This window comes from Motacilla alba, chromosome 26, assembly GCF_015832195.1.
Source record: "Motacilla alba alba isolate MOTALB_02 chromosome 26, Motacilla_alba_V1.0_pri, whole genome shotgun sequence".
Lineage (NCBI taxonomy): Eukaryota > Metazoa > Chordata > Aves > Passeriformes > Motacillidae > Motacilla > Motacilla alba.
The window spans coordinates 2,754,596-2,771,942 of NC_052041.1; the positions used below are offsets into that span (position 1 = coordinate 2,754,596).

Here is a 17,347-nt window from a genome sequence, read left to right on the forward strand (position 1 = left end):
TTCAAGGAAATCCCTGGCACAGGGAGCTGCCAGGAGATGCCCACTGGCGTCACCCCAGCCCTGAGGGCTCAGCAGGACCCTCAGGCAATGATCTGCTCCCAAATCTGCTGCTGCTCTGCTCCAGACGTGTTTGCTTTAAACCTTCTCAAGGCTAAAATGCAGGAGGAAAAAGCTTTAATTAAAGCACTGAGGCACAGACGCTGCAGAGAAGGATGAAATTCCACCCCACAGCCCCAGAAGGGACCCCCAGCCACTGACCCAAACTGCAGAACACCTGATTTTCAGCAGTGATTAAAAAAAAAAACCACCAACAATACATCAACAGTGACATTCACAAATCCCAGCAGGTAAAAATAGAGATTTTTGTCTCCTTACAATCATTTACTGCTCAGTGATACGAACACAATGAACTCTTCAGCAAGTTATCCCAGCATTTTTGTGTGTAAACATCCTACAGTACATTTTCCACTCCTTTTTTCCAGAGCAGGAGGGGTTTGGTCAGAGCAGCCAGCCTGACAAGGACGGGTTTGTGCGTTCAGAGCATTTTGGAGTGTGACAGTCAGGACTGCCCTGGACAAGCTCTAAATCTCTTCCTTCAACATTTAATCTTTTTTTTTTTTTCTTTTTTCTGGTTTATTTCTAAGCACAGAAACATTTAAAACCCAAAACCAGACCTGGGGGGAAAACCCTGAGGAGAAAAACGAATAAAAACTCAACTTCTCACCACCAAATTTCACCCCTCTGTGGCACAGTCGCTTCAGATCAACACATTTTTCTGCTCCTCAGAAATCCTGAGGGGTCCAGATTTGTGCCTTGGTCCTCTCTACCTCAGTTTCATCAAATTGCAACTCTGGGAGTGTTTAAAACAACCAAGTTTGAGCTCAAAACGCCCAGGTTAAGCCTCAAGCTCTGGGGTTGCTGAGCTCCTCCACAGCCAGGGCATACTTGCCCTGCTATGGGTATATCCAACGTTTATTTACACATTTAAAATAAGCAATTTCTGGGGCCCAGAATTGCTCAGATAAACCCTGGAGTCACCTGGAACAGCAGGTCCAGAACAGCCTCCTGCTCTGTACCCAAATGTTCCTGTCTTCACCCAAGCTGAGGGTCCTGCCCTTATTGCAAGAACAGCTGGAGTGGGGTAAAATGGAGTGTGGCAAAACACAAATCAGGACTCGGGGGAGAGAACTGAAAATCTGGGGTTGGGCGGGGATTTAAGGGAAGGATTTAAGTTAAGACACGGCCACACAGAGCTGCACCGCCCGTGCTCCAAACTCTACAACAGCTTAAAACTAGGAAAGGCAGCGTTGGGAACGTTCACAGCTTATTCATAGGCAAGTTAAAAGCTTGTTGTGGGCCTAAAGTTTGGTGTAAAATAAAGCAAACTGGTAAAAACCTTGTGCTTCCTGCAAACCCTGCCCAGGAGCCCTGCTGGTCCCAGCCATGCTCCCATTTTCTGGGGTAAATGGATAAAACACCCCCAAAATGCAGGGAGAATGAGTGAGAGGATGGAGTTTAGGGAGGGAGGAGAAGCTAAAATAGGGCTTGAGGTGGGATTTAAAGCGCTGGGAGCTGTGCTGCTCCCAGAGAGGGGCAGGAGGGTTTATTCCCATCTGTCCCGTGGGATGGATGTGCTGGCCTGGGTGTCACATCCGAGCCAAAGCCTGGAACAAGCATCCAAGCAAAAAGGAACTGGCTCAGATTGGGGGATTCACACCAGAATCAAGGAGGGAAAGTCAAACCCTACCTGGAGCTCCCTGGATGGCTGAAAAAACAGAAAAAAAATGAGTTTGAACTTGGAACTAACTTGGAAATGGAGAAATAAAACCTCGGGGACTTGGCCTGGAAATGCCTTTTCCTAAGAAAAGCTCCCTCAGCGAGTAAAAACATGATTATCTTGTCCTCCCACGGTGTTAATTTTGGCACCTGGCCAGGAGGAAAGGCGTGGGATGCTATTTCAACACCCGGGGATGCGTTGGCTTACGAGAGTTAAAAGCAGCTTGGAAAAATCTCCACAGGAAATCTTCTCCAGCCCCTTGGACAGACATTGCAGCATTTGGAAAGAAAACACACAGACAGGCTCTAAAATCACAGCTCTAGGCAAGTACTGGCCAGGGTGGCTCATGGTGGTGCCCCAGGGATGCTCCAGTCCCGGCTCCTCCTGGCCCTGGAATTCCCAGCTGGATCCAAGGGGAAAGCAGGAACTCCTACACTGCCAAAGTGGACATCTTCTGCAGGGAAAAGAGAAACAGGAGAGGTCACAGCAGGGAAGGGTAAAGCAGGAGACAGTTCAGCTCATGGAGAGGTGAGTCCAGCTCCACGGAGCTGCTGCCCACAGGGGTGTTTTCAGAGTTCCCCAGACGGAGGAGGAATGATTGAATCTGACTCCATGTTCTTCGAAGGCTAATTTATTATTTTATGATCTTATATAAAAGAATACTATACTAAACTATAGTAAAGAATAGAGCAAGGATACAGACAGAAGGCTAAAGATAATAATGAAAAACTGGTGACTCTTCAGAGTCTGACACAGCCTGACCTCGACTGGCCATTAAGTCAAAACAATTCCCATGTTGGATAAACAATCTCCAACCACATTCCAAAGCAGCAAAACACAGGAGAAGCAAATGAGATAATGTTGTTTTCCTTTTTCTCTGAGGCTTCTCAGCTTCCCAGGAGAAAATCCTGGGCAAAGAGAAATTTCAGAAAATGTGATGGTGACAGCCCATGGCAGGAACCCCCTGAGGATTCGGTTCATCCCTTCCATCTGAGCACACAAACGTGGGAAATGTGTGTAGTGGGACCCAGGAGGGGTAGTTTTAGATTATTGGCTTTAAGACATTTAAAGCATGGTGGGGCAAAAAGCTGACAGGCCAAGAAATGCTCAGTGCTTTGTAATTAGGAAATAATTGGCTTCTGATTGTGGTGGTGTGAATTATAACACCTGTATTGTCTCACCCTTCTCATGAGACTGAAAATAAAATAAAAGTTTCTAAAACACCTCTCATTTGCCCCATCTCTGGGTCAGAAAAGGGCATTGTCTGACACACAAAGACCTGTTCCACTCTTCACATCACCCTTCAGCCTCCTGCCAAGCCCCCCTGAAGCGTTCTCCCATCTCAGCCTGAGCCCACACCAGCTCAGAGAGCTGGAGAAGCTCAGGAGTGAGGAGGCAGGTTGGTTGCTCAGGGTTGCTCACTTTTATTTACTTTCTCCATGGGGAATCACACTGCCAGAACCAGCCAAGAACCAGCACAGTGACCATCTTGCAACTGACCACAAAAAACACCTAGAGCTCTGACAAAACTCCTTCCTCTGCCTCACTCAGGGCCCAACAGACACCAGGAACACACTCAGGCAGTGAAAATCCAAGACAAATCCATGATCCAGTGACTCCTGCAAAATCCCTGAGAGCAGCAATGTCCCCACACCTTGCCCTGGGACACTCAGCTGGGACCCTGCCCTGCTCAGCACCAGGAGCCACCCCATGTCCTGACCCCAAGCTGGGCTAAAACCACAATGTGCAGCAGCCAGCACAAGCACCAGCCCAGCTGGAGCCCCTGGATCAGCAGGATCAGATCCCACTGAGGTCCCCCAGAACCTCAGGTTTATCCAGCACAAGATTCCTTCTGCTCCATGGGTTTGCCTTTGCCCAGAGAGGTTTCCATGCAACACAAATCAAGAGAAATCCGACTTACTAACCCCAAAGAGAGCACACCCAAGCTGCTTGCAGTGGCACTCAGAGGCAAGCATTTCCCTCTGGAGGCTGCAAAGGAAACAGAGAAGCACAGCAGGGCTCACAGTGCATCTTAAAGGAGACTGAAATAGGAAAAGCAGCAAAGCACATGAGGGAGGAGTGAAGCAGCCCCAAAATTCCCTGTTAGCCCAGGGCAGGTTTGTGTGGCAGCAGGAGGTGATAGAAGGCAGGGACAGCGCTTGGCTGCAGTAAAAAAACTGGGACAAAGAGGGATTTGTAACTTTTCCAGTGGGGCTTTAGCCGAGATGCAAAATCCTACCCAGAATTAAACCCCCTGCCAAAAGCCTGTGGCACTGATGGAAAGCTGCCTGCGTGGAGCCCGACTCTCAAAGACTGGCACCACAGTCCCAGTTGGATGGGGGGGATTTGGATGTTTTGGGGTTGGTTTTGAAGGGGTTTTTTCAGTTGTTTTGGGGTTTTTTTTTTCCTTAATCCAATCCAGGCTGGATAATTTCCATGCAGAAGCAGAGACCCTGCTCAAGAGCCTGGGCGGGGTCTGGATTTTGGAGAGACGGTGGGGAGGGGGAGCAGAGGGAAGGTACCACCTGGACAGTGACTTCCAGCTGTGGCTGCTCAGCCCCTTCTCGAGCTTCCAGGGGTGGGAAAGGCCCTCGAGCTTCCAGGGGTGGGAGAGGCCCCAGCAGGTGCAGGGGTTTGCTGCCCAGGCTGTGGTGCCGCGGGCGCTTTACGCTGTCGGCGCTGGCCCGCGGGGTAAAGCTGTTCCTCCTCATCCTCACAGGGCTCTGCCTGCTGGGGAGGTCGCGCTGATCCCACACAGAGGGAATCACCAGGAATGAAAAGGGGGAACCACAGTTTAAAGCCATGTCACACACCTCCAGCACCCCACCCTGAGTGTCCCAGTGACCCCGCGTCGGGCTGTGCCTTCCCCAGCTCTGCACCAGCTTGGGAAACAACTTCATCCACCTTGGCGACAACTGGAAAGTGATTTTCCAGCAGTTTTACTTCCCTTTGGGACTTTTGTTTTGCTTAGGTGGCTCTGTTTGGGTTTTTTAGAGGTTTTTTTGGGTTTTTTTTCTTCTCTGCACGATCAATTTAGGGGGAAAAAGAAATAAGCAAATAGAAAACTCTCCCTTCTTCCTGTTTCTTCTGCCCCAAAGCAGCTGTGTTACCCAAGCAAAGCAAAGAACAGAAGAGCCTCCAAGTGGGCAGCGACGATTTCCATGCAGGGGTCACAGAGAAGTTGGAAAAGGGATAAATCCCAGCGTGGTTTGGGCTGGAAGAACCTTTAAACATCACCCAATCCAACCCCCTGTGAGCAGGGACACGCTGGAAACCAGGAGGATCCACACAAATCGTGCCCAGTGCTCTCAGTTTGGCATTTGACAGCTCCCCCAAGGCTCCAGCTGCAGGCTCCCAGTTTCCCCAGTCCCTCAGCACAAAATAACCAGACCCCAGCCCAAGGGATCTGCACGAAACACAACCAAAAGCCTAAATGGACAAAACCTGAAATCAGATGCATTCAGAGCTCCTGTGAGCCATCTGTGCTCTCTAATTGGGGGAATTAATTAGAGGCAAACACTGAGGCCTTCCTTACAGTCCCTTTGGAAAACAGGGTTTGCAAAATCAACGCCCTCAGAGATCAGCAGCTTTAGGAGGTGGTTACAAGGTGGATTTAAATAGCAATTTAAACAATGGCAACAGGAATTTAAATAATGGCAGAGAGAGGATTTCAGAAAGAGAAAACTCATCAAGACAAGGAGAAAAATCCACTTGAACCCTTTTGCCAAGTCTTTTTGAAGTTACCAATAAGCATCAACAACAAACACTGCATTAAAAACTGAGAACAAGAGCTGGGGTTTAAAATCGATGCCCAAAATTTCCCCATTCTGCTCCCAGAACAGCTCTGAAAAATATCCCCCCTGGCCTGGGAAGCACTAATGCACCTTAAAACCAATTCTGCTTTTGGGGGTTATCTCTGAAGAGAATCCTTCTGCTCGCTGAAAGGCACCAGGCAGTTCCAGCAAGTGTTTAGGAGGGTTTGTGACTCGTTTTGGAAAAGCTGGAGCCAGAGGGGCGCAGCAAAACTTACTGAGTTGAGGGAGGGCTTGTCCCGGTGGGTGTTCACAGCTTCCACATCCAGGGTAATTGTCTCCACTTTGCAGCCTTCACCCAGGAGAAACAGAGGTTTATACGAGTCATTTATTAAAAAAACAGCAGGGAAAATGAACAGCAATCAATCCCTTATTTATAACAATAACCCAGCTCATAAATCCACAGTTCAACCCACAAACAGAGTTTTACACTTGGTGGTTTTCAAGTGTGAGAGCACAGCCCTGAGTTGCTCGGGCTGCACAGAAAAGCCAGTTTTAACTGCCTGCACCCCAAAATTGGAGGCACAGCCTTCCTCACCCACAGGGAAAATCCAATTGTTTAAAAGAGAGGCCGGGGAGGAGACCCTGCACCTCCACATCTGCTCCCCCACCCCTCCAGAACCCTTTTCTATGTCGACTTTTTGCATGTTAAGCAGGAAATAACCTCTTTAAGCATTACCAGATGCTTCTAGAGCACGGCCAGGTGCTGCCACACATGGACCCAAACCTGCCCAGAGCATCCCCACACGCAAACCAGGAGGGGAATTGAAATGAAAAATGAAAATAAAGCAGTTATTTACCATAGGCAACGGGTGTGAGCTTGAGAATGGTGTGCAGGGGGCAGCGCAGGTAGGGCAGCTCATCTAGGGCACAGAAAGGTGTTCTGGGGTCACCTGGGATGCCACAGCCCCCCTGTTCCCTCCCCAGCCCCCACAGCAGCGTGGAAGTCCCTGCCCACCACACAGGGGTTGGACTAAACCCTTTTCAGGGTCCTTTCAACCCAAACCATTCCAGGATTGAATGGGAGCTGTCCTGGCAATGAGAGCCCGTGGATGGCACCCAGACAGTCCCTGGTGACAGCAGAGAGCACAGAAAATCAAAATACAGAGGCTGGAGAGGAGAGTGGAGGCCAGGCTGGCTGGGCCAGCTGGCTCAGGGCTCTCCAGAGCTGGGCAGAGCTGGGGTAGGGGTTGCACTCCACCCTCTAAAAGGGCTTTTCCAAACCAAACAATTCCATAATTCCGTTTCCTCAGGGCCAGCAAGAGGAAACCTTTCCAGTGGCGCATGGCTGGGAAAGCACCTCAGCAACAGCTGCCATGGGCCCACAGGAGATTTATTCTGAGCTGTATTTGAAAGTTAATGCAGTTTTTTAGACGTTTATTAACATCATTAGAAGTTTTATGAAGCTCTAGTGCCGCTCACTGGAGCTTGCAGGAGACTGGAGCCTTCCACGTGTGTGTGCTGTGCAAGGAATCAGCATTTCCCTGGGATGGAGAACTCCTGCCAGCCCTTCCAGGCCACTGAGGCTCCTTAATTCATCAGAAAATGATGAATTTGTGTTTCTCTTTGCATTAAAAACCAGTCCCTTACACGTTCTGCAAGCACTGCTGCTGAAAGCAGCTCCCGAAACATCTGGGCAGCAAAACAGCAGCACATCCCTGGGGAGCTCCTTGCACTGCTGCAGTGCAAGGGTTAAAACACTGCTGAAACATTTCCTTTCCTCCTTTTTTAAACAGCTCGTTAAAAAAAAAAACCAAACATTTTGTTAAAAAAAAAAATTTAAAAAAATTCCACCCAGTCATTCCAAACCGCCCTCCCAAAACCCCGTGAGGGCAAGCAGGGAGAGCAGCCATCCCTTTATTTTTGTTATTTTTGTACCTGCACTCTTGTCAAGAAAATAAGCCAGGAGGCACCTCATAACTGCCTGGTGGGAGATAACCAGGACGTTGCCTTGCCTCTCCAGCTCCATAATTACGGGCTCCAGGCGCTGCACCAAGTCCTGGTAGGACTGGAAAACCAAACAGGAACTGGTCAAGGGGTTGTGTAAACACAGGGTTAAACAGAGGTGGCAATTACCAGCGTCACATTCAGGGAAATACCAGTTAAAGCAGCAGAAAGTTAAAGGAGGTGATGGGTGATGGGGGTAAAAATAGTGTAAAAAAAATAAAAATAAAAAAAGGCAACAGCAGAAAGTGAAATTCGGTGTCAGAAGCCTCAGACCGTGGGAGGGCTCAGATTACTGGGAACTCAAGGAGTGCAGTCAGGGAAAAAACCAAATAAAATAGTAAATGATTCATTTAAAGAGGTTGTGAAGTCAAGCCAGCGATGACTCCAGGCCACACCCATGATAATTCTGTTCCCCAGGTGGTTCTCAGTGACAGTTCTGGGATGCAGAAACCCCTCAGTGTCTGAGGGCAGCCCCCAGCAAGTGGCCAAATAAATGGACTGAAAAGCCTCATCTGCACACCCCAACGAGGGAAACCAAGAAACATTTCCCCCAAAAGAGAACTGAGGGCCCCAATGTCTTCATTAGGATGAAAATTTGCAATTTTGCATACAAATATTGGCAGAATAGCTTCAAATGGAGTCAGTTTTAAGTCCAACCCCCCACATAAATGTCTGTTTCACTGCCCTGTGCATTGTTGTGGTTTCCTCAGGGTCCTCACCTCCCCTCCAGGATAACGATAAAGATATTTCTCCTGATCCCTCATGGCAAACTCATCTGGATACTTGGCTTCGATTTCTGCATAGGTCATTTCTTCACAGACCCCCTGAGGGAAGGAGAAACGGGTTACCACAACCCTCATTTCATCAGAGGGCCAACGGGGACACACCAGAGGGAAGGAAAAGCAGAGGCTGAGATCAGGGCTCCCTTTATGGCATGGAAACTTTAGGTGCTGCATCTGACCCAGCCCTGCCCCCAGTGTGGGCTCCAGGGTGGTTTGAAGAGGCTGGGCTTTGGTTTTATCTCCAAACCAGAAAGGATGACATCCCTGGTGTTTGCCAGGGATGAAAAACGAGCCCTCGCTTCCCCAGCAACCACCCTGCAATTTCCTGAGAGAATCAGAGTGGGAGCAGCAACCTTTGCCCAGCCAGGAGGGTGTGACAGATGTCTGGGATGTTCAGGGCTCTTTTCCTCCTCCACACCACCTGGAATGTCCCCAGCAGGACCTGGCAGCTCTCAACACCCTCAGCCCTCTACCAAACCACCCCAAACCCCATCCTGGAAGGCTGAGCTCTGTGATACAAAACACGGCTGTAAATCAACAGAAATTGTGGGGGTTTTGTTTGGTTTTTTTTCTACTTCTGTTGGGGTTAAGACTGAAGGCACTTGAGAGGATAGTTCACATGTAGACTGAGGTGTTTATTGTTTCTTATTAGTGCTACAGCCTTACAGCCCTGAGTTCTGTAAGTCTTTCATTAGTAAGGTATAAAATGGGTAATTATTTTTTTGTTATAAGGTTTTTTAAGGCTAAACTATTTAATTAAGAAATTAATTCTAGCTAGATTATTTTCCTTTTTAACCCAATAACTGATCTCTCGAAGCCTGTAGTGTGGACTCTTCTATTTAATTGCAAAATACCACCCAACCCCATGAAGAAGGAATAAGAAGGTGAAGAAGAACAACCTGCCTCTGCCCTAAAACCTCCATCTTGCTTCATATTTATTACTATATTCTAAACCCCTAAACTTCAGGTTTTCTTTTCTGTGACATTACACACTTCTAACCAACTCCACACCCACAATCCCAGGGCTGTTTATCAGTTTTGGAGACCTGCACAGCCCCAGGCCAAATGCAGTGCTCTCTGGTGAGTCTGTGCCTTGCAGCACAGAAAGTTGAATTCTCAGCATCCAGGGGTCCAACACAAACCAGCTGGGTTTCTGGAGATTAATATGGCTTTAAACATTATTCCCCACCCAAACCCATGAAGAAGGAATAAGAAGGTGAAGAAGAACAACCTGTCTCTGCCCTAAAACCTCCATCTTGCTTCATATTTGTTACTAAATTCTAAAACCCCAAACTCTAGGTTTTCCACCCTGTGACATTACACACTTCTAACCAACTCCACACCCGTGATCCCAGTGCTATCAATCAATTTTGGAAACCTTCTCTCCAGCCCCACAGCTCTGCACAGCAAGCTGAAAATTCTCAGCATCCAGGGGTCCAACATAAATCAGCTGGCTTTCTGGAGATTAATTTGGCTTTAAACATTATTCCCCACCCAAACCCATGAAGAAGAAGGAAGAAGAAGGTAAAGAAGAACAACCTTAAAAAACCTCCATCTTGCTTCATATTTGTTACTATATCCTAAAACCCCAAACTCTAGGTTTTCCACCCTGTGACATTACACACTTCTAACCAACTCCACACCCATGATGCCAGTGCTATCAATCAATTCTGGAAACCTTCTCCACAGCCCCAGGTCAAATGCAGTGCTCTGCACAGCAAGTTGAAAATTCTCAGCATCCAGGGGTCCAGCATAAACCAGCTGGGTTTCTGGAGATTAATTTGGCTTTAAACATTGCTCCCCACCCAGAAAAGCTGAGGTTTTTTAGCAGCCCCTCACTCACAGCATCGATCTCGTTGAGGATCTTCCACTGCTCGTAGAGCACCCCCAGGGACTCGGCTGTCTGGATTGTCCTCTTCAGCTGGCTCGTCCACACCTTCAGGTCCACGATCTCCTGCTCCTCAATGAACTTCTTCAGCGCCTGGGAGAACTGGGGAGAGAAGCTCCAGGGAGGTTAGGAGGAGGGTGATGCCTTTTTGGGCTCCCTAAAAACACAGGGCAGACTAAATTAAGGGAATAAAAAGCAGGTCTATTTATTGAATATAAATATTCAGGTACGTATAGGGCAGAAAAAAGCCCCCCAGGGGCTACACCCCAAAATGGGTCACAGGTTTTCACACTTTTATAAATTTGGTCCATTTGCATGTTGGGGGTTAATGTTCCAATTACAGCTTCAGCTAATGAAGCCATTGAGCCCAGGTTTGCTCCCCCAGGTCACTTTTACTCACATCTCTGGGCCCTGAGGCAGTGAGGAGTCCCTGACTGCCAGGCCTGCAGAGGAACTGCTGTGTCTGCCCCAAATGGGGAAGCAGCAGCTCCCACTGGCAGGGGAGTTCAGAGTTCTACCCTAAAGAACTGCAGGATTGTAACAGATGAAATACATTAAAGGCATTGAGGGGACAGGGGAGCTGCAGCTGCATCCTGGGGGGCTGTGGGGAGGTGGAGCCCTGATGCCTTCAGATTTTAACCTTTATCATTTTCAAATCCTGGACTGCCTTAGTGCCTAACTGCAAACTCCAGATGAAGGGTTAACTACTGTTTTCACCTTTTGGCCAGGCAAAACAACCCCTCTGGGCTTGGAACTCAACCCCTCTTGAGTATGGAACTCATACTCAAGGAGATGAGTATGAACAAAGGTGAGTCGGGAGAGATCGACCTGGGGGTATCTGCCCTCATTACCTGAAGCTGGAATTGCAGAATTAACCCCTGATAAGCAAACAAACCAAACCTATTTCAGCCTGAGAAACTTGTGACCATCATTCATCTTGGGTGCAGCCTCTGGGAGGCTTCTGGCTGCCCAAGGTGTATCTAGTGAAGGCCTTTATGATTCTCTTAGTCTTGTCCAGCCTCTGATGCTTGGAGAGGCTGATCTGGAACAGAAACCACACAGATTTAAAAGAATAAAGTAGATATTTATGGAAAGGCCTTTAAAGGATACACCTTGGGCAGTCCAAGAGCCTGGCCAGGGCTACACCCAGGATGGATCCAAGATGGATCCCAGTCACGAGTTTTTACTTTTAGAAGTTTCAGTCCATTTCCATATTGGGGTTGTTTGTCCAATTACAGCTTCAGCTCATGAAGTCCCATCCTCCTGGTCTGCTCCCCTCAATTCACTGCTGTTTATGCTTTTTGGGGAATGGTCCTTGATTCCCCAGCTGGAAAAGGATTCTTCTGTCTAACTACCCTGTTTGAAAACTAGCTACAGTTTATATCAGAAAATATTTTCAATAAAGGTATTCCTTCTGTTCTAGTGTTATCATTTCCAATATTTCTGTTTTGCTTTTCCAACTGCACTTTGGATTTTCTGATTCTACTGGACTGTATTTTTCAGTTGAGTCTTGTTTTGGAAGTGTAAGTTATGTGAGGCTTCAGAAAGCAATGCTGGGGGATCAGCCTGGCCAAGGAAGAGGAATTTGCTGCAATCATTTGTAAAGACTGAAAAGGTGATGCATATGTAGTGACAGCCAATGCAGATGATTCTGCAGTGATCAGGACAGAATATGAAGGAGATATTGGTTTAGAGAGAAAAGGACAGATGATAAAAGTGTTGAGAAAAGGTCAGGAATTCTAAAGGAACTGAATGTGTCAGGCAGCAACTGACAGAACCAGAGGACACAGCCTCAAGCTGCACCAAGGGAAATTTAGGTTGGATATTAGGAAAAGATTTTTTCCAGAAAGGGTTCTGGATAAAGTTCTGGAATGGCTGCCCGGGGAGGTGGTGCAGTCACCATTCCCACGTGTTAAAAACAGACTGGATGTGGCATTCAGTGCCGTGGTGCTGGGGCTGGGTTGGACTCAGTGATCTTAAAAGTCTCTTCCAGCCTGGTGATTCTGTGAAGAGAACTTACTAACACTTCATACAAAGTTCAGAGTCCCACACCGAGCCAGCACAGGATCTGAGAAAGAAAAGCTAAGGCATCATGTGTATTAACACAACTTAAGGTATCATGTGTATTAACATGAACGTAAGGAATCATGTGTATTAACACAACTTAAGGCATCATGTGTACTTACACAAACGTAAGGCATCATGTGTATTAACACAAACGTAAGGCATCATGTGTATTAACATCATGTAAAGCATCATGTGTATTAACTTAAGGCACCATGTGTACTAACACAAACTTAAGGCATCCTGTGTATTAACACAAAAGCTAAGGCATCATGTGTATTAACACAACTTAAGGCACCATGTGTATTAACACAACTTAAGGCATCATCTGCATTAAGCAGCCACTCAAGGCACCAGCCCTGGCTCCCACAGCACAGCCACAGCCTGGGCACATACCTGCTTGCCCCGGGCTGAGAGCCCAGAGTCCCCACCAATCCTGCCCAGCAGGTTGTACTCGCTCTCGCCGTGCCGGCAGAGGTAGATGGTGCGTGGCTGGACGTGGATGTTCATCAGGTAATAGACAATTTTGCTCTGGATGTAGTCCTGCACTCGGTTGACCAGGAACCGCTGGCCCACGTTGATCACTTTAATGAAGGAAAGATCTCTGGAGGGGACATAAAATAAGAACACCCACGCGGGTGGTTTGAAAAGTGAGGCAGGAGCACCTGTGGGTGTCACCCAGCTACTGCTCCCCTAGGGAAGGCTCTGAACTGCTGGGCTTAAAAATCCTTCCCCGGGAGGACACAGGGTGGCTGCCCCTGGATGTGACCAAGGCCAGGTTGGACAGGGCTTGGAGCAGCCTGGGACAGTGGAAGGTGTCCCTGCCCGTGCCTCTTAGAGATGGGTTTTGAGATCCCTTCCAACCCAAACCATCCTGTGATTCTGCAGCACACAGAGAAAAATCCCCTCACATCTCACTTGGGACCTGAGATTCACCTGCACACAGAGAAAAATCCCCTCACATCTCACTTGGGACCCGTGATTCACCTGCACACAGAGAAAAATCCCCTCAAACCTCACTTGGGACCTGAGATTCACCTGCACACAGAGAAAAATGCCCTCACATCTCACTTGGCACCTGAGATTCACCTGCACACAGAGAAAAATCCCCTCAAATCTCACTTGAGACCTGAGATTCACCTGCACACAGAGAAAAATCCCCTCAAATCTCACTTGAGACCTGAGATTCACCTGCACACAGAGAAAAATGCCCTCACATCTCACTTGGGAGCTGTGATTCACCTGCACACAGAGAAAAATCCCCTCACATCTCACTTGGCACCTGAGATTCACCTGCACACAGAGAAAAATCCCCTCACATCTCACTTGGCACCTGAGATTCACCTGCACACAGAGAAAAATCCCCTCACATCTCACTTGGGACCTGTGAATCTGCAGCACACAGAGAAAAATCCCCTCAAATCTCACTTGGCACCTGAGATTCACCTGCACACAGAGAAAAATCCCCTCAAATCTCACTTGGGACCCTGAGATTCACCTGCACACAGAGAAAAATGCCCTCAAATCTCACTTGGGACCTGAGATTCACCTGCACACAGAGAAAAATCCCCTCAAATCTCACTTGGGACCCTGAGATTCACCTGCACACAGAGAAAAATGCCCTCAAATCTCACTTGAGACCTGAGATTCACCTGCACACAGAGAAAAATGCCCTCAAATCTCACTTGGGAGCTGTGATTCACCTGCACACAGAGAAAAATCCCCTCACATCTCACTTGGGAGCTGTGATTCACCTGCACACAGAGAAAAATCCCCTCACATCTCACTTGGGACCTGAGATTCACCTGCACACAGCCACACCTGGGGAGAGCAGAGGTGCTGGAGCATCCTAACAGCAAAGCAGCTCACAAGGACAAAGGGATGTGCCAAGGGATTTGCTTACTTGTCATTAGCATCCGGGTCCAGAGGCTGGTAGGTGACCTTGTAGCACTCAATCCTCTTCAGGAAATCGTCCATCACGTTCTCCCTGTGCCTCTCTGGGTAGTCAGGGCTGGAAACTTTCACCTCCTGCCCAACAGACAGCGTGAGTTGAGCAAACTGAAGAGGGAACAAAAGATGAATAACATTCCCCCCTTTTGAAACAAATCCACATTGTTTACCGGTGCCCTGAGGAAAAACCTGCTCCTGGAGAGGGAACAAAGGGCGACTCTTAAGGCACTGAAGTGGTTGGCCCTGACTGACACCCTGGCTCAGAGCTCTGCCCTCCCTCCCTGGCCAGCACAGCGCTTCAAGGTCACCCGTGCCCGGCTCCACTTGATTTCCACATTCTCCCATAACGGCATCCCTGGCTTTTAATAAACCTGCAAATCCCAGCTGCTTGTTGGAAAGGGGAGAGGGAGGCGATGGCAGAGATCCCCAGGAGCTCCCTGAGCCTGTGACCTTGCACTGAGCACCCAAAAGGCGAGAGGGAGGAGATTCCAGAGATCCCCAGGAGCTCCCTGAGCCCGTGACCTTGCACTGAGCACCCAAAAGGCGAGAGGGAGGCGTTTGCAGAGACCCCAAGGGGCTCCCTGAGCCTGTGACCTTGCACTGAGCACCCAAGCTCCCACGGCAGCCGAGCCCAGGGCAGCACGCACCAGGATGTTGGCAGCGATGACCTCTGGATCATCACAGACAGACTCCACGAAAAACACCTGGGGAGGAGGCAAGGAAGCACAATTCAGAGTCAAAACTCCAGAGCTCCCGTGCCAGGGAGCCACAGTGAGTGCTCATTAAATCACACAATCAACCACACGTGCAATTAAAGCACTACCTTGAAAGCATTTTCCTTAGCAAAATTTAGGATCAGGTCCCGGCGCTCCCGAGTCGTGTTGGTCGCATCAAACACCTGGCAGAAAATGAGGAAGGAGCACTGAGCAAGTTTATCTTAAGACTTTTAAACCCCAAATCAGGTTCCTGAGCACTCCAGGCAGCTTTGAACCGCCCCGATGGAAAACTATTTTTGGTGCAGAGGATCTTACAGCTATTTGCCCGCACTCCTCCAAGAGATAAGACTTCACATCTTCCAGAGCCACCAGGGCACAGCGTCTGCAGGACAGAAATAGGGATGGGCACAGCTGATGGAAAGCATTCCCACAGCAAAGCTTCTGAGCCAGCAGGGAGCGATTCAACCCCCTCCCTCACAGCCCTGCACCGTTCTAAGAGCCCCAAAAACCTTGGGGCACCTCCACTGGGACCTGACCCTTGCAGGCCCTGAGCTCTGTGCCAGCCCCAAACTCCCTCGCCCATCCCTGGCGGGATCCCTGCACAGGCTGTGCTGCTCCTTCTCCCTTCCCCAGCGATTCCGGGTTATTTTCTGCTCCTCACACACACGGCCTGCCACCACTCCAGGGCCCCCAGCCCTCCAGGGACACCCCCCAGCCCGTGCCAGGGACTCACTTGCGGATTTCCATGGCCTCTTTGTTGTCGTGCCTGAAGAAGTCGTAGGACTTGTAGGACTTCACCGCCTCGCGCCGATAAACCCCTAAATTAAACACTTCACACGCAGGAGAGGAGAGGGTGAGGGCACTGCACTGGCAGGGCTCACAGCACGGGGCAGGGATGTCCCCCACCACACACACCCACCTTTGGTGGGCACCCCGATCCAGTTGAGGTAGCGGGTGAGCTTTTTGGACATGTAGGTCTTGCCCCTCGCAGGCAGCCCGATCATCACGATCAGCGTCGGGGAGTTGGTCATGTAGGAAGCCCATGCTGCAAAAAAAAAACCCCAAAAAACACCCCAAACCCACCCCAAACAGCATCAGGGGCGCTGCAGAGCATAGAGTGAGACCCAGCACGGCGTCATCCCGTCTCCCGGCGGATGGAGCACCTCCGCGCATCCCAGGACGGGCTCGCCTCGTGTCCTTGTCGCTCAGGAGCGGCTGTGACCACTCTGCGGTCTCCCGGGCGCTCGCTAATGGGGCGGACGGGCAGCAGCGCTGCCTAACGGGGCTTCCAGCGTTAGAAGTATTTACCGCCCGGGCAGCGCCGTCAAGGGCGAACCAAAGATGCTTTTAACAAAACGGTCACGTCCTCTCAGCCAACAGCCCGGGCAAGCTCCGGGAACGGCCGCGGAGAGGCGGATTTGGGGGGAAAAGAAAAGCACGGGATGGGGACGGATGCAGCAGCCGGGAGGTTGGGGACAGGGTGACCGCGGGAGGGGACAGCCAGGGCAGGCAGCGGGACGGGGATCCCGCGCGGGAGGGACGCGAGGCTCGGGGCGAAGGCGCGCAGCCCAATCCCCTCCCGTGACGGGCTCCGTTTCTTTCGGTGAACGCGCGCAGCCCAATCCCCTCCCGTCTCGGGCTCCGTTTCTTTCGGTGAACGCGCGCAGCCCAATCCCCTCCCGTGACGGGCTCCGTTTCTTTCGGTGAACGCGCGCAGCCCAATCCCCTCCCGTGACGGGCTCCGTTTCTTTCGGTGAACGCGCGCAGCCCAATCCCCTCCCGTCTCGGGCTCCGTTTCTTTCGGTGAACGCGCGCAGCCCAATCCCCTCCCGTCTCGGGTTCCGTTCCCGTAGGGTCGCGGGGCGGCCCGGGGCCGGGGCTACTCACAGCACTGCTTCTCGCCGGCCCTGCCCCGCGGGGCCCCGCCGCAGCCCCGCGGCGCCGCCGACATGGCTCCGCGCCGCCGCTCCGCTCCGCGCCCCGCCGCATGCAAATCGCATGCAAATGACCGGCGGAGCTGGCGCGCGGCGGAGCGGGGAACGGAAGCCGGGTCCCGGGCACCGCACACGCGGGAAAAGGGGCGCGGCGGGGCGGGAAAACGGGCCCGCGTCATGCGCGGGGGCGCGCGCTGTATGCAAATGAGGCCGCGAGGGAGGGGCAACCGTTCGCTATATGCAAATAAGACCGGGAGCGAGGGAGAGCCGTGCGCTGTATGCAAATAAGACCGGGAGGGCGGGGCAGCCGCCCGCTGTATGCAAATGAGACCGGGAGGGAGGGAGAGCCACGTGCTGTATGCAAATGACACCGGGAGGGAGGGAGAGCCACGCGCGGTATGCAAATGAGACCGGGAGGGAGGGGCAACCGTTCGCTGTATGCAAATGAGACCGGGAGCGAGGGAGAGCCGTGCGCTG

General features: G+C 50.5%; 1 protein-coding gene across 4 annotated transcripts; it reads right to left on the reverse strand.

Annotated features, from left to right (window-relative positions):
- Positions 1 to 360: 360 nt before the first annotated feature.
- Positions 361 to 17,064, reverse strand: PFKFB2 (6-phosphofructo-2-kinase/fructose-2,6-biphosphatase 2). 4 transcript variants are annotated; one of them, XM_038162232.1, is made up of 16 exons: positions 16,824 to 17,064; positions 15,856 to 15,981; positions 15,670 to 15,766; positions 15,252 to 15,318; positions 15,044 to 15,118; positions 14,868 to 14,924; positions 14,174 to 14,298; positions 12,667 to 12,874; positions 10,162 to 10,308; positions 8,256 to 8,360; positions 7,468 to 7,597; positions 6,390 to 6,452; positions 5,808 to 5,881; positions 4,303 to 4,521; positions 3,703 to 3,766; positions 361 to 2,231 (listed from the first exon to the last, which is right to left on the reverse strand). In XM_038162232.1, exons 1-15 carry the CDS (start codon positions 17,047 to 17,049, stop codon positions 3,740 to 3,742), a joined length of 1,746 nt encoding a protein of 581 aa, XP_038018160.1. In that variant the 5' UTR covers positions 17,050 to 17,064; the 3' UTR covers positions 361 to 2,231; positions 3,703 to 3,739. The 4 variants fall into 4 exon arrangements, with proteins under 4 accessions (XP_038018160.1, XP_038018158.1, XP_038018159.1 ...); XM_038162230.1 differs by having other exon boundaries at positions 4,303 to 4,545; XM_038162231.1 differs by lacking the exon at positions 3,703 to 3,766 and having other exon boundaries at positions 4,303 to 4,545.
- Between the last annotated feature and the right edge of the window lie 283 nt (positions 17,065 to 17,347).